The sequence below is a fragment of the Marmota flaviventris genome, chromosome 13 (genome assembly GCF_047511675.1).
Source record: "Marmota flaviventris isolate mMarFla1 chromosome 13, mMarFla1.hap1, whole genome shotgun sequence".
Lineage (NCBI taxonomy): Eukaryota > Metazoa > Chordata > Mammalia > Rodentia > Sciuridae > Marmota > Marmota flaviventris.
In genome coordinates, this window is record NC_092510.1 from 77,092,297 (window position 1) to 77,107,793 (window position 15,497).

At 34.2% G+C, this 15,497-nt stretch overlaps 2 protein-coding genes across 2 annotated transcripts; both read left to right on the plus strand.

Annotated features, from left to right (window-relative positions):
- Nucleotides 1-1,083: 1,083 nt before the first annotated feature.
- Nucleotides 1,084-2,028, plus strand: LOC114098794 (olfactory receptor 13D1-like). The gene has a single exon (XM_027943022.2). The coding sequence runs from the start codon at nucleotides 1,084-1,086 to the stop codon at nucleotides 2,026-2,028; it is 945 nt and encodes a 314-aa protein (XP_027798823.2).
- Nucleotides 2,029-13,657: 11,629 nt separating this feature from the next.
- Nucleotides 13,658-14,602, plus strand: LOC114098796 (olfactory receptor 13D1-like). Its single transcript, XM_027943025.2, has one exon. The coding sequence runs from the start codon at nucleotides 13,658-13,660 to the stop codon at nucleotides 14,600-14,602; it is 945 nt and encodes a 314-aa protein (XP_027798826.2).
- The last annotated feature ends 895 nt before the right edge of the window (nucleotides 14,603-15,497 follow it).

Here is a 15,497-nt window from a genome sequence, read left to right on the forward strand (position 1 = left end):
TGGGTGCAGTGGTGCACAACTGTATTCCCAACAGCACAAAAGGCTGAGGCAGAAAAGTCACAAGTTCAAAGCCATCCTCAGCAATTAGCAAGTCCCTGTCCAAAATAAAAAATAAAAAGTGCTGGGAAAGTGGCTCACTGGTTAAGTGCCCCTGGGTTCAATCTCTGGTATCCTCCCTTAAAAAAAGAGAGAAAGAGAAAGAAAAGAAAAAAAGAAAAGGAAAGAAAATCTGTGCATAATGGCAGCCCAGACTCTTTAGTGCCTACAAATTCCTAGAAACCACACTCCAGTGATTATCAGAATCTTAACTGATGACATGTCTCACAGATCAGAAAATATTCATGTTCATCAATTATGATTCCCAACTTAAATCCTCATTTTTTAAATCAACTTTTCCTTCTAAGAAAAACATGTAGACATAAAAATTGTCATTTTTAACAGTTATAAATATAGAAATATATATTTAATATTGTTATATTTTATTATGTTGTATTCTTACATATAGTTTTAGATGACATGTTGAAATGGTCTACTGTTCCTGCCACCTAATGGATGATATCTAATTTAATTCTCACACAAACCTACCAAAGAATTAATAAAATCTCCCATCTCCTATCTGAGACTAGTAGCTTAGCTAGTTGAAACTCAAATAGTTAAGCTACTTAAAATGGATCACACTAAAGCTAAATGGGATGGCACAAAATCCACATGGTACTTTAAATTAAAACGAGCTTTATTAGAATGGTATCATTTCAAAATATTGATAATAAGAAGATTTTTATGTGTCCATATTTCAATGAAGTTTGCCCTAAGATTATGTGTTCATCGGAAAGCTTGGCACTTCTCACCACGATTCCAAATCTCTGCTACTGTTTGCTGCTACATAGTATTACCTATCTTTCAGTGTCTCTTTCATCATTAGTAAAATTAATATACTATCCCTGCTGTTACTGATTACAGGCCATGTTCTAAAACATCAAAATAAATAAATAATGGAAGAGAAATGATTAGATATATCTACATCAAAAATTCAGATTTCCCTGAGTCATGTCCTCATATGAACTCTGTAAATGACAAGGACACATGAAGATGGGGAATTATTCTGCAGTGACTGAATTCCTTCTGGTGGGGCTTTCTCAATACCCAGAACTACAGCATTTTCTCTTTGTGCTCTGCCTCATCATGTACAAGATTATCCTACTAGGAAACAGTCTCCTCATTATCATCAGCATCCTGGATCCTCGCCTCCATACCCCTATGTACTTCTTTCTTGGAAATCTTTCATTCTTAGACATCTGTTACACATCACCATTCATTCCACCAATGCTTATTATGTTTATGTCAGAGAGAATATCCATCTCCTTTCTTGGTTGTGCCCTGCAGATGGTTATCTCCCTTGGCTTGGGCTCCACTGAATGTGTTCTCCTGGCTGTAATGGCCTATGACAGGTATGTAGCCATCTGCAACCCACTGAGGTACCCCATCATCATGAACAAGGTGTTATACATGCACTTGGCTGCGTGGTCCTGGGCTATAGGCTACATGAACTCCTTAGTGCAAACAGTCATGACAATGGTGTTGCCTTTCTATGGTAACAATGTTATTGATCATCTTACCTGTGAGATCCTGGCTCTTCTAAAACTAGTGTGCTCAGATATATCAATGAATGTGCTTATTATGACAGTGGCAAGTATTATTATACTGGTGGTTCCTCTGCTGTTAATTTTTGTATCCTATATTTTCATTCTCTCTTCCATCCTAAGAATTGATTCTGCTGAGGGGAGAAAAAAAGCCTTTTCTACCTGTTCAGCCCATCTGACTGTGGTGATCTTATTCTATGGGTCAGCCCTTTTTATGTACACGAAACCCAAGTCAAAGAACACCAAAGTATCTGATGAAATCATTGTACTGTCTTATGGAGTGATAACCCCAATGTTGAATCCCATCATCTATAGCCTGAGGAATAAGGAAGTAAAAGAGGCTCTGAAGAAAATTTTGAAAAGACACTTGCATCTAACAAAAATATGAAAGGCCTTGAAACATGTGATTCTCTCAATACAGGATTAGATCAGGTATATTATAGTCACAGAAAAAGTCTGCTTGTAAGGCCATGCATAGGACTCCGTTCTTTTCAATCTGGAATGCTCATATAAAGCTTCTGAATATTGTCTTGTTTGCAGTCCCTGTATGTGCACAGCTCCTCTAATTAGTCCCTATTCACCTTTCCATCATATGAATCTTATCCTCTCTGCCCTCTGCTATCTCGTCTCTACTATTTTTCTTTCTTCCTCATTTTTCATTCTCTCTGCTCCTGTTTCCTTCTCCTTTTGGTCTTTCTCCTCCTCCCTCCTTCATCTATTTCATCTCTCTTCCTTTCTTTTGTCCTCTCAGTCTCCTTTCTCGGTTATTTAAAGTTGAACATGTATGTCTTTTTGGTCTGTCACCCTCTTTTCGGTAAGAGTATTCTTCTTGTGATGAGTCAACAGTCCGTCCATTTGAGTTTGTGTGGTTCTGGACAGGGCTAATCCAGTATTTTGGAAATAGTATAAGCAATGAACATTGGCCTAATTGATTAAAAACAAAATATTTCCTGCCACAGTGATTCATTCAGCATTTCAAGTGAGCCAAGTCAGGCTAATCAAACTCAATCCAAGATTTCTGTCCCAGTTTGAAGAAAAAGGGGAACTCTTTCTGCTAGAGTTGCTAAACAGGTAGAGTATTCATCTAGAGCCAATCACTGCCCTTATGTGGAGAAAGCCTAACTGAAAGGTAAAAGAAAAGTTGAAAGGAGTGTGGGAAAGGTTGTTTTAACTCCTTGATCAAGCTGTGTCTAAAGTCGAATTCACAAATGTTCTTTTGGTTTTATGAGTCAATAAATTACCTTTCTATAAAAAAACTAACTTTGAATTGGATTCTTAATTACATACAATCAAATTGTCCTGATTAATGTATTCCTTTGTTGCTTCTGCATTCATTTTTTGAAGCCAAAAATTGTGGGGATAGATTCTTGAAGTAGTCCCAAGTTCTCCAGCACTCAGGGGTTCTCTTTTTTCTTTCATTAAATAAATTATAATCATATAATTTCTGTTTTACATGAAGGTAAATACACTAATCACCCCCCACCAATAATTTCTAAACAGTGTTTACATTTTCCTACATTCTGGTTTTCAGTTTTGCCCCAGACTATTATTCTAAACTTTACTACCATTCCTTGGGTAATCTTATGTGCTTCTTAGTTTTGAAACTCTCAACAGTACATTTTGCCCATAAACAATAGACGAAATATTCCTAAATAACTATAATAAAGGTCATTATATTTAACATCCTTCTATAGGCTAAAAAAATTGTCATGGAATTAAAAATACACATTCTTCATACCATTACCCATACACAACTATCTCTCACAATAGACTCTGAATTTCCTCAAGGAAAGATATAAAACTAATCTTTATTTTAGAAACCTTGGTATCCAGAAACAAAGGAATTTATTATAAAGTGTGTGACTACCTTTCTTATGCTATAAATAAATAAGGATATCTGCCATTGCCTAAATAATCCCTACAATTGCCATTCACTCCCACTAAAATTGCCCTCTCTATAATCTACCTATAAAATCTCAAACTACCTCTCAAATGTCTCCTCTTATTTAAAGCCTTTTTAAAAATCCTAGCACAATTCTTACCTTTTCTTCCTCTAAGTTAAATTTCCATAGCAAACTATTTAGGTTTTGGAATATTTATTATTTTAAGATTTATGTTCTCTTGACAATAAACTTGCTATTGATTGAATTTTTTTAGAATTTTATTTATTTATTTATTTATTTATTTATATTTAATTGATTTTATTTTTTAAATATATGACAGTGGAATACAAAAAAAGTCTATGACTTATCTGGTATTGTAATGCCACAATTATTAACAAAGTGGGCTTCAATTAATACATTAACTGTGTCATTATATAGTGACTTCTTATATGAAGATTATTCACTTAACATAATTTCATTTTCATAGAATATGGGAAGCATGACTGTGATAATATAACACATACAACTACTATAGCAAAAATCCTGGTTAAATTAACATGCCCTGTTTTATGTATAGTTTTTTGTTTGTTTGTTTTGTTTGTTTTTTTAATTCTGGGCATCAAAAGATTGACTGTTAACAGGTTGGCATAGTTTTACTAATGCAGGTACACATGGACATAATCACTAATAATAATAATAATCACTAATTTACTGAGCTTATAGCTTGAAAATAACCAACAGGAAAAAAAGATATTAAAATGAAGAACAATGAGTCCTATATGTGTACTCCAGCCCTGAGATCTAGCATAATAGGTACTTTAAATATAACCAGTCCAAAACAGAAGCTTTGACTTTCCTATCCTCAAACTACTTCCTAAGTCTTGCTCATCTCAGGAAGTACAGCACCACACAGGAATGCCCATCCAACTCACCAGCACAATTTATATTTAACTATCAGCTTCATGGTCAGGAATGGTGGGAAAGAAGAAGCATGTTTATTTCAGGCTAATATGGTAAATCTTATTTCCTTTTGTGACTGATGGTATGTACGCCTACCTTTAGATAGGCATATGACCCAGGTCTCGAAAATTAGACTGAGAGTGAATGAGACAGACTTTCTGGGAATGCTTCTTGCCCTTAAGAAGAGTAATAGGCAGGGACCTGATCTATGTTCCTGACTTTTCTAGTATGAGGATTTGATTTCTGTCACTGCCAGCACAGTAGCAATAACCAAGAAAAATGGGAATAGCATGGATGGTGGAAGGAGACCCTCATCATTATGCAAAATACATGTATGAAGATGTGAATTTGGTGTCAACATACCTTATATACAATCAGAGATATGATAAATTGTGGTATAAAGGTGTATTAAGAATTGTAATGCAAAAAATAATAAATAAATAAATAAATACCAAAAAATAAAGGGAAAAAAACCTGAAAAACCCTTGGGTCCTTGATAACCTAAGTCTTGAATCTATTAAGTTCTTGTTAAGTGAGTTAATAAATGCTTTACTTTATAATACACTTTGAGGTTGCATTTTCCCTAAGTTGCATCCAAGGAAACTTTTCTGACATGAAAAACTTGTCACTGAGCCTATTCTATCTAAAATATTTCCTGATTCTCATGACCGATAAGGTAATAATTTCTTACTTTAAGTCACTACTTTTTTCTTTGCACATATGCTCTATTTTAATCTTGAATAGTTATGATGTTATTTTATTAACAGTGTCTACTTTTATTTTCAGAAGTGCTATATATAGAGGAAATATTTTGAATCTCCAAATCTACTATGACTTTTCTAATAGTTTCATTTAGATTGTCTCCTGCTTATTGATGATTCCACACTAATCTTTATGACAAGGACTTCTGTTTATCATTTTGCATATCCATACAACAATGACTATTTTGCATCAAAATTGAGCAAAGGGTACCACATAGGTACAATTTCCTTTTAATTTTAAAGGCAAACAGAGGTGAAAAAATGGAAATGAGAAACACGTATGATGCCACTAAACTGTAATTGATTGCTTCTCTTTCAAATTATGTGTTTTATCCTCTCATTTGATATTGAATTTACTTTAAACGAGCTAAAGTCCTTGAGAACAACTGTTCTAAATAAGGCCTACATGATTACATAGGTGTCAAAAGACTACAAGAGGAACATAATTAAAATATTAAAATCTGGAGTTAGTACAGCGTGGGCAGGGTTAAGGAAGTTGAAATAGGATAAGTAGAGGAAGAGGACGCTACCAGGGAGCCATGGCAGGAGTTTGTTGTTCATTCCCTGGAGGATACATGTCCACAGCTTTGGTTGTTACACACTTATATCTATTTCACACAACCAAGAAAAAAATGTATTGCACACTCACTCATTTTCTATTCTATATAAAGGGCATTACAAAATTTATGATAATTGGAATTAGATTTAATTAACACAGAATAAGAATAATGCCCTCCAACCTTGTAATCATCTTAATGCTGAAGACAAGTAGAAAGTACCAAGAAATTCAAGAGGAACCTGTATAATTTCTACTCATCCAATACACAGGTTTTCTTCCTCTCTATATTCCATTTGAAAATGATAGGTTTCATTAAACACCTGCTTTAAAAATAACATGAGTCTGGGGCTGGGGTTGTGGCTCAGCACAAGAGCGCTCACCTAGCATGTGAGAGGCACTGGGTTTGATATTCAGCACCAGATAAAAGTAAATAAATAAAATAAAAGTATTGTATCTGGCTACAGCTAAAAAAATAAGATTACTCAAATCCCAGCTTTTGGGGAGACTGAAGTAACAGATTCACAATTTTGAGGCCACCCTCTGCAACTTAGTGAGACCCTGTATCAAAATAAAAAATAAAAGGGGCTGGCATGTAGCTCAGTGGTTTCCCTAGGCTCAATTCTCAGTACCATAAATAAATGGAATGAGAAAACTTATAAAAAGACCTTTAAACAGAAGGTTATAAAATAGCAAATATTTAAGGTAAGGAGTATAATTGATAGCATGCTATCAATTATACTCCATACCTTATAAAGTATATTCATGAAAATATGCTAAAATTTCAGTACTTATATCTAAAAGTATAAATGACTTTCATTTCCTTCTTGGCCTTTTCTGAATAAATCAATTTTCCACAATAAATTTATATTATATCTAAAATCAGAGAAAATTAATTCAAAGAAGAAAACAATGCTATTTAATGAGGAAGACATGCTTAGGTCTTTGAGACATTATCTTTAGTATTCTACAATTTGTTACCATTAGGAAGATTTAAATTCAACTTTAAATCACTTGTGGGATTATAGAGTCTCTTAGAAGAAACCAAAGATGGACTTAAATTGGCTGCCAGAAGCACCAATAGGCCCACTGGAAATAGTAGGAACCCAGAGGTTAGAGAGTACCTAGGTGGCAGATTGACTTACTACAAACTCCAATTTATGACATGGGTTTGTATTAGACATAAAAGCTTTACTTTGATCTGCCTCCCACTGACTCCAACTACTAGCATTAATCAAGAGCTGTAGGATTCTGATGTATGGGTTCTATGGTATTATTAAGCTCAAAGAGAAGATAAATAAGTTTAAAACTAATATGAAAAGGAACAATCATAGCTACTTAATTCTTGAATTTATACTTCAGCATGAAGCCATGAAGTATCTTCATACTTCAATATATAAATAGAAAAAATTAATGATGTACTAGAGGAAGTGAATATTAGTGATATCCATGCTTATGTCTACAATGTCGTATTTGTTTTGAAGATTGTAGTCCCAATAAACCCGGTAATTTATTCTATGTGGAGAATTTGAGAATCCTACACTAATATTTAAATGAGGTAAATTACAGCAGAGTTGGGAAGAGCTATTTTCAGAAAGCAAAAAGGATGTAGCAGTTAAGAATTCTGAATGATTTATTGTATTTGGTAAGTTTTTTATAAAATAGTGAAAAGAATATGGGATATGTTTATTTGATGAAGGAAATACCTTGAATATTTATGAACATCATTTTAAATTATTTTCTGCTTACCTTGGAAAATTAAAATATGGCAGTTTAGGAGTTCAGAGTGAACTGACATACTTTCTACTGCGCACTCCCTTTGTACCAAAATCTTTCAGGTATGTTATGTTAATCATCTTAACACTACAATGAGGGTATGATTAACCAATTTTTCATGACGCTCATGACACACAAGTTTGTATAGCTGGTAAATCACAGACCCAGACTGAACTCTAGGAATCCTGACTCTAAGTTAACTGCTCTTTCCATTAAAACATGGTCCTTCTCCATAAAGATACATAACTAACAATAAGAACAAAAAAGAAGATCAGACAAAATAGGCTTACATGGCAGAGCCTTAGAAATAATTGAGTGTGTTGCATGTGCTAATCAATCCCAGAGAGCCTATGGCAAAGATAGAAGTTCCTATAGGTAAGAGTTTAAAGCTTCCTCTGTATTCCGGTATGGGAGGGATGCATTTTGTACTCACATAATGATGGTAATTTAAAAAAAGAATTAAAAAAAAACAGAATAATTTTTAAGACTGTGTAAAAAAAGAAAAAAGAGGGCTTAATTCTAACTCATCTACTACTGTTTATTATCAACTCCTTTTGGGGCTTCTAGGAAGTAATTTATTTAGATAAGCATTAGAGGCCTCATGCCAGTGAGTAATCTTTCATGCTGTGAAGAACAAAGGCACTTTGTAAACATTAGGAAAACCTGGAGGAAGCCAGATGATTGTTGTCATATACTGCTCAAACATTCCATGGGTTAAAATCAGAGAATTTGGGTGAATAACATACTTTACAACTTAATACTCTTTCTTTTTCAGAAACATGCAGAGAAAAAGAGACAATGCTTCATGATCAGCAGTTTGCTTTCTTTCTTTCCATAAGTGATGCACAATGGTGAGGACCAATCTATGACTGAGTTTTTGGAGAGATGAATAAAATGTGGAGGACCAGGAATCAAAATTATACAGTTTTCTGACAGAAAGAAAAGAAAGGTAAAGAAGCCCCTGATCTTTCCTCATGTTTCCTTTTGTCTACCAAGTAACTCTGTTTCTGTGTGTGTATGTGTGTGTGTATATGTGTGTGTGTGTGTGTGTGTGTGTGTGAGAGAGAGAGAGAGAGAGAGAGAGAGAGAGAGAGAGAGAGAGACTACAGTATGATTTACAAGGACTCCTATATACAGTGTCAAACTTGATCACATTTATGTAAGTGCGTGTTATTTGTTCTTTTTAGTTATACATGACAATAGACTCCATTTGGACAGCTTTATACAAACATGAAGTATATCTTATTCTAATTAGGATCCCAGTCTTGTGGATGTACACAATGTTGAGATTCTAAATGGTGGATTATGGAATTCTTTTACAATAACTGAGACTGTGTCAGGCTGTTTGCTAATACTGAGTATCTGTGTGAGATGTACTGGATGAAATCAGAACACTAAATGGCATTGTAGTCATCTAAATAATATAAAGCAACAAAAGTTTCCTTCAAATTTCCTGCCCAATGACAGTTTTATTTTCTGCTTGGGTTTGAAAGAAAACTGGTGTGAAAGTTGTGGATGTCCATTCTACTATTCTCTTCCTTTAAAAATTAGGAAATAGTATATTTTATATTTACAATGATAAAATATAGTCCAATTAAAAACTATTTGGAAAATATGGAGAAGATTAAATTGTTAATGCTTCAAGTCTCACATTCCAGGGAAAACCTCAATAAACACAGTGTAATTCCTTTTGGCAGTTTTTTTTACAAAACTGCAATCATTTATGTAGTTTTGGGAAACTTCTTTTATCTGGAAATATGCCATGAGCATTATCCTCCATTGTTTTTAACACTTCTCTAAGACTACAATTGGCACTGGTAATATTACATGTGACTTTATTTCTTTTCACTTGTTACACCATGGCCATCATATGCCAGAATTTCAGTATCTTAGAGGAAATAATATAGCAATTACTAAAGTATAATTTAACTTGAAATAAGAGACTGTGTGCAATGTCATTTATTTTTATATTCTGATCCAGTTGTTGGAACTGTCCATTAAAATGTCAAATAATAATAATGCATTTTAATGGCTTTTAGGAAAATATTTCCAGCATCTCAACACTTGAAATTATATTGATCAACACTTTGAGAGAGATGATTTTATCATCTTAATAATTTATCTTCCTCAGTCTAGTTTCCCAAAAGTTTGTACCAAGAATGAATCCTGTATTCTATCAAATGCTCTTGCACATAGAGTTAGATGGCAGTGAATCTTATTTTTGTAACTAATTCACTTCATACATTATCTTGACAATCTTTCAGGCATTAATGTGGAATTCCAAGCATTAATAAAAAATAAGTAATTTCACTTTATTGTGTAGTTGGATGTACCTTGTATGCTTTGCATATACAGTCATAAATTGGATTGAACAGAACTTTATTGGCTCTCACACATTTGGGTAAAAATGATATTTTAATTTCATAAAATAATTTGTAACAATTTTTCACATTAAAGTGTTAGATAGCATATAAATTATTTGTTTCTTAAAATCCCAATAGTTATTCTGCATCCAGTGTCCATTTGGAAAGTCTCACATTGGAGCCCTGCTATATATCACAATATAAATGGCATGGTTCGTGTTGAATAAATAAGTAAATGAAGTATGCTATGAAAGTAGGAAGCACAGGGTTGTGTGACATAGCAGGAGCATCACCCTCCCAATAGAAGGTGACAAAGTTTCCTAGAAAAAAACAACATCTGAATTGAAAGAAGTCCTTCCAGTTTAAGAAAACAGCATGTACAAAGGCAAAAAGAAAAAAGATTTTAGTGTTTCAGGATGACTAAACGACACTCAGCATGGTCATTGCAGAGCATTGGAAGTGTCACTAGTGGTTTCAGAATTTCTACTTCAAAGGGACCAAAGAATGATTGCATGATTGGCTGGAGGTCTTTTAAGCTGTGTTGCATAGGCAGCACATAGTTTTTCCTCAGGATATGTTCCTCTGTTGGTGTGACTTTTATGAGGATGCTGATGAGGAATATTCCAGGGCAAGCCCACCCAGTAACTCCTTACTGGACACCAAAATGGGAAGAGAAATATCAGAAATGAGAGGAGGAATGAAAACTGAGGGAGACAAGATAGACTTTTTGTGATGGGTTAACTATATTTATGGCAACATGACTTTTTTTCTTTCTCTTAAAATCATCCTTAATTATGAAAAGATATACACCTTCCCTGAAAGATTTTGAACAGAGAAAAAGGAAACCACGTTTTCTTCGTGCCTATTTTTCCAAGAACCCTACTCTAGAATACAAATGTTTAGTGAACTTTATTTAACTACTTTATTTAACTTTATTTGACTACTTTTCCTTCTTTTCTTCCCTGCCCTCCCTCTCTTCTCCACAAATGTGGAGAATTAATTAAAACTGCTATCTTAACTCTTTCCTTTGTGGAATAAGTCCCTGTGGCCAATGTGCCTAGACAGGAAAGGAAAAATAGGAAGAAGGGAATAGTTTTCAATATGCTGATACTGGTTCTATCATTTTTTTAGCCTTATCAAAAATCACTGTCCAAGGGATACTCTCCAACAGGAAGACAAATGTAAAGGGGAAAAAAATGAAGATTAAATTATTTTTCCCATCCTGTCTTGATCCTGATAGGAAGAAAGTCCTGTCATCTTGTGACTCCCCCAAGTAGTAAGTCCTTCATCTATATCTTCAAGCTCTTGGGATACAAACAAGCCAAAAAAATCTATAGTTATGGGAAATATATGATTCAAAATGAATATTTGCATTCTATCACCATAACTCAGAGAACACAAGCTACAACAGTGAAGAAATAAAAGAATAAAAGATGAAATCCTTTATATAATATGTTTACATTCATGTTTAAGCATCTTAAAAGTATGAAAAAATTGGAACACAACTAAGTTTCTAATTATATAGTTTGAAGTTATAAGTAGACAGAACTTCAGAAAATATGAGTTGGGAGGAAAAGGGTAGAAAAGGCCAAACTTTGGCCAAATTATATTGCTATATTGTGTGCATGTCCAAATATCAACAAATCTCATCATTATGTATGACTATGATGCACCTATAAAAAATGTGAAAAAAGAAAAAATGTTAATTTTTGAAGCATAACTCGAAAGGATAGAAAATTCAGAGAAGAAAACAAAAGGCCAAAATTAAGGTAATTGAATTTCCGGAAGTGTTTACTGATTTTGAGAGAAAAGCCAAATGCTAAGAATTCCAGGTGTGTGTTTGCCAGAGGCAAATAAAATGGTAAGGGTTCTCAGGCCATTAATCCTGATTATGCTAATCCTCATAATTGTGAGATTACTTCCTACATGTGGAAAATTAAGGATGGTATGACCCAGGCTTCAGAGCTTTCTGTCATAACACTTAAGGTCAGAAATAAAAAAAAAAAATGTCTTGATTCCTATGTAAGTGTAACACATTTTTCTAATAGTTTTCTGTTACTTAAAATCAGTATAGAAATCTGTGACATATAGTCTGCTCTGGTGGTTAAGAGGGCTGACTCTAGAACCATGACTAAAATACTCAATTCTAGTTTGATCATCTATTATATCATGACCTTGTGAAAGTTATTTCAATTTTTGTGTCTTTGTTTGTTCCACATAAAATGGGAGTTTAAAGTGATATTTGTATTACAGAGTTGCCCTGAAGTTTAAATCAGTTAACACATTCAATGAGTTACATTAATCTAATATACTTACAGCAAACTCAATATAAAATAACCAGTATTAGTTTAGTCATTTACAGAAGCTTCGTGGCCAAAATATTAAAAAAACAGGAAGATCCATGGATGCATTACAAAGCATCAAATATAATAAATGAAATAATAGATATATTAATATTATTTTGTGCAATGATAGGAATATGCCTAGAAAACATAAAATATACACCTAAAGGAAAGTGGTAGAGAAAAAGGAATGGAGAATTTAGATTGACTGGAAATGTATACAAATAAGGAGGAAAGGTAATGTTTGGTGATTTAAATTGAAGGATAGAATTATAGGCCCTAAAAATCTGTGCATGGTTGTGTGCGGTGATTCACACCTGTAATCCCAGCAGCTCAGGAGGCTGAGGCAGTAAAGTCACAAGTTCAAGACCAGCTTCAGCAATTAGCAAGTCCCTGTCCAATCAATCAATCAATCAATCAATCAATAAAAATTGCTGGGCATGTGGCTCAGTGGTTAAGTGCCCCTGGGTTCAATCTCTGGTATGTGCACCCCACATAAAGGAAAACAAAATCTCCGCATAATGGCAGCACAGATCCCTTTGTGCCAGCTAGTTGTTAGAAACCAAACTCCAATGAATCTTAGAATATTAACTGATTACATGTCCCACAGATCAGGAAATATTCATTTTCATCAATGACATTTCCCAACTTCAATCCACATTTTTTAAAAAATCAACTTTTCCTTCTAAGCCAATCAAGGACATTTTAAAATTGTAGTTTATTACAGTTACAAATAAGAATTATATATTTATTTTGTTATATTTAATTATATATTTTATTCTATTGTATTCTCACATAGTTTTAGATGACATGTTGAAGCTGTCTATTGTACTTGCCACCTAATAGATGTTATCTAATATAATTCTCACAAAAAATACCAAATAATTAATAACATCCTCCATTTTACAGGCTGAGGTTAGTAGCTGAGCTAGTTGAAACTCAAAATAGTTAGGTAACTTACAATGGATCATACTGAAGATAAGTAGCATGGCACTAAATCTACATGGTACTTTAATTTTGAATGAGCTTTATTAGAATAGTTTTATTTCAAAACATTCATTAATAAAGAGATTTTAAGGTATACAAATGTGAATGCAGTTTGTCTTAAATTTATACATAATAAAAGGCCTGGCATTTCTCAGCACAATTCCAAGTCTCTGTTGCTATTTGATGCTAGGTAGTATTACCTATCTTTCAGTGTCTCTTTCATCATAAGTAAAATTAATATACTATCCCTACTGTTACTGATTCCAGGACATGTTCTAAAACATCAAAATAAATAAATAATGGAAGTGAAATGATTAGATATAATACATGAAAAGTTCAGATTCCCCTGAGTCACCTCCTGATATGAACCCTGTAGATGACAAGGACACATGAAGATGGGGAATTATTCTTCAGTGACTGAATTCTTTCTGGTGGGGCTTTCTCAATACCCAGAACTACAGCATTTTCTCTTTGTGCTCTGCCTCATCATGTACAAGATTATCCTACTAGGAAACAGTCTCCTCATTATCATCAGCATCCTGGATCCTCGCCTCCATATTCCCATGTACTTCTTTCTTGGAAATCTTTCATTCTTAGACATCTGTTACACATCATCATCCATTCCCTCAGTGCTTATTATATTTATATCAGAGAGAATATCCATCTCCTTTCTTAGCTGTACTCTACAGATGTTTTTCACCCTTGGCTTGGGCTCCACAGAATGTGTCCTTCTGGCTGTGATGGCCTATGACAGGTATGTAGCCATCTGCAACCCACTGAGGTACCCCATCATCATGAACAAGGTGTTATACATGCACTTGGCAGCATGGTCCTGGGTCATAGGCTGCATGAACTCCTTAGTGCAAACAGTCATGACAATGGTGTTGCCTTTCTGTGGTAACAATGTTATTGATCATCTTACCTGTGAGATCCTGGCTCTTCTAAAACTTGTGTGCTCAGATATATCGATGAATGTGCTTATTATGACATTGGCAAGTGTTGTTTTATTGGTAATTCCTCTCCTGTTAATTTTTGTATCCTATATTTTCATTCTCTCTTCCATCCTAAAAATTAATTCTGCTGAGGGGAGAAAAAAAGCCTTTTCTACCTGTTCAGCCCACCTGACTGTGGTGATCTTATTCTATGGGACAGCCCTTTTTATGTACACAAAGCCCAAGTCAAACAACACCAAAGTATCTGATGAAATCATTGGACTGTCTTATGGAGTGATAACCCCAATGTTGAATCCCATCATCTATAGCCTGAGGAATAAGGAAGTAAAAGCGGCTGTGAAGAAAATTTCAAACAGATACTTGCATCTAACAAAAGTATGAAAGGCCATGAAACATGATTCTCTCAACACAGGATCAGATCAGGTGTTTTATAGTCACAGAAAAAGTCTGCTTGTAAGGCCATACATGGGACTCCATTCTTTTCAACATGGAATGCTCATATAAAGCTTCTGAATATTGTCTTGTTTGCAGTCTCTGTGTGTGCACAGCTCCTCTAATTAGTCTCTAAACATCTTTCCATCATATGCATCTTATTCTCTCTGCCCTCTGCTATCTCCTCTATTTTTCTTTCTTCCCCATTTTTTACTCCTTCTTCTCCCCTGTCTCTTTCTCCTCTTTGTCCTTCCCCTCAACTCTCCTTCATCTATTTCATTTCTCTTCCTTCCTTTTGTACTCTCAGTCTCATTTCTCTGTCATTTTAAATTGAACATGTATTGATTTATTTTTGTCTGGAATCCACTCTTCTGTTAAAAGTATCCTTCTTTTGATGAATCCACAGTACATCCACTTGAGTTTGTATAGTTCTGAACAGAGCTGATCCTATCCTTTGGAAATAGTATAAGCACTTAACGTTGGCCTAAGTGATTAAAAACAAAATCCTTCCTGCCACAGTGATTGATTTAACATTTCAAGTGAGCCAAGTCAGGCTAATCAAACTCAATCTGTACTGTCCCTGTATGAGAAAAAAAAGGGAACACTTCCTGCTAGAGTTGCTAAGTAGGTAGAGTATTCATCTGGAGGTAATCTTTGCCCATACATGGAGAAAGTCTAAATGAAAGAAAAAACAAGGGTTGTGTGAGGGAGGGGGAGGGGATGTCTGATGCAGTGATTTTAGCTTCTTGATTAAGCTGTGTCTAAAGTCAAATTCCCAAGCATTTTTTGGTTATATGAGTTATATTATTCATATACGCTTATATTAGTCAATTAGTTAATTGAA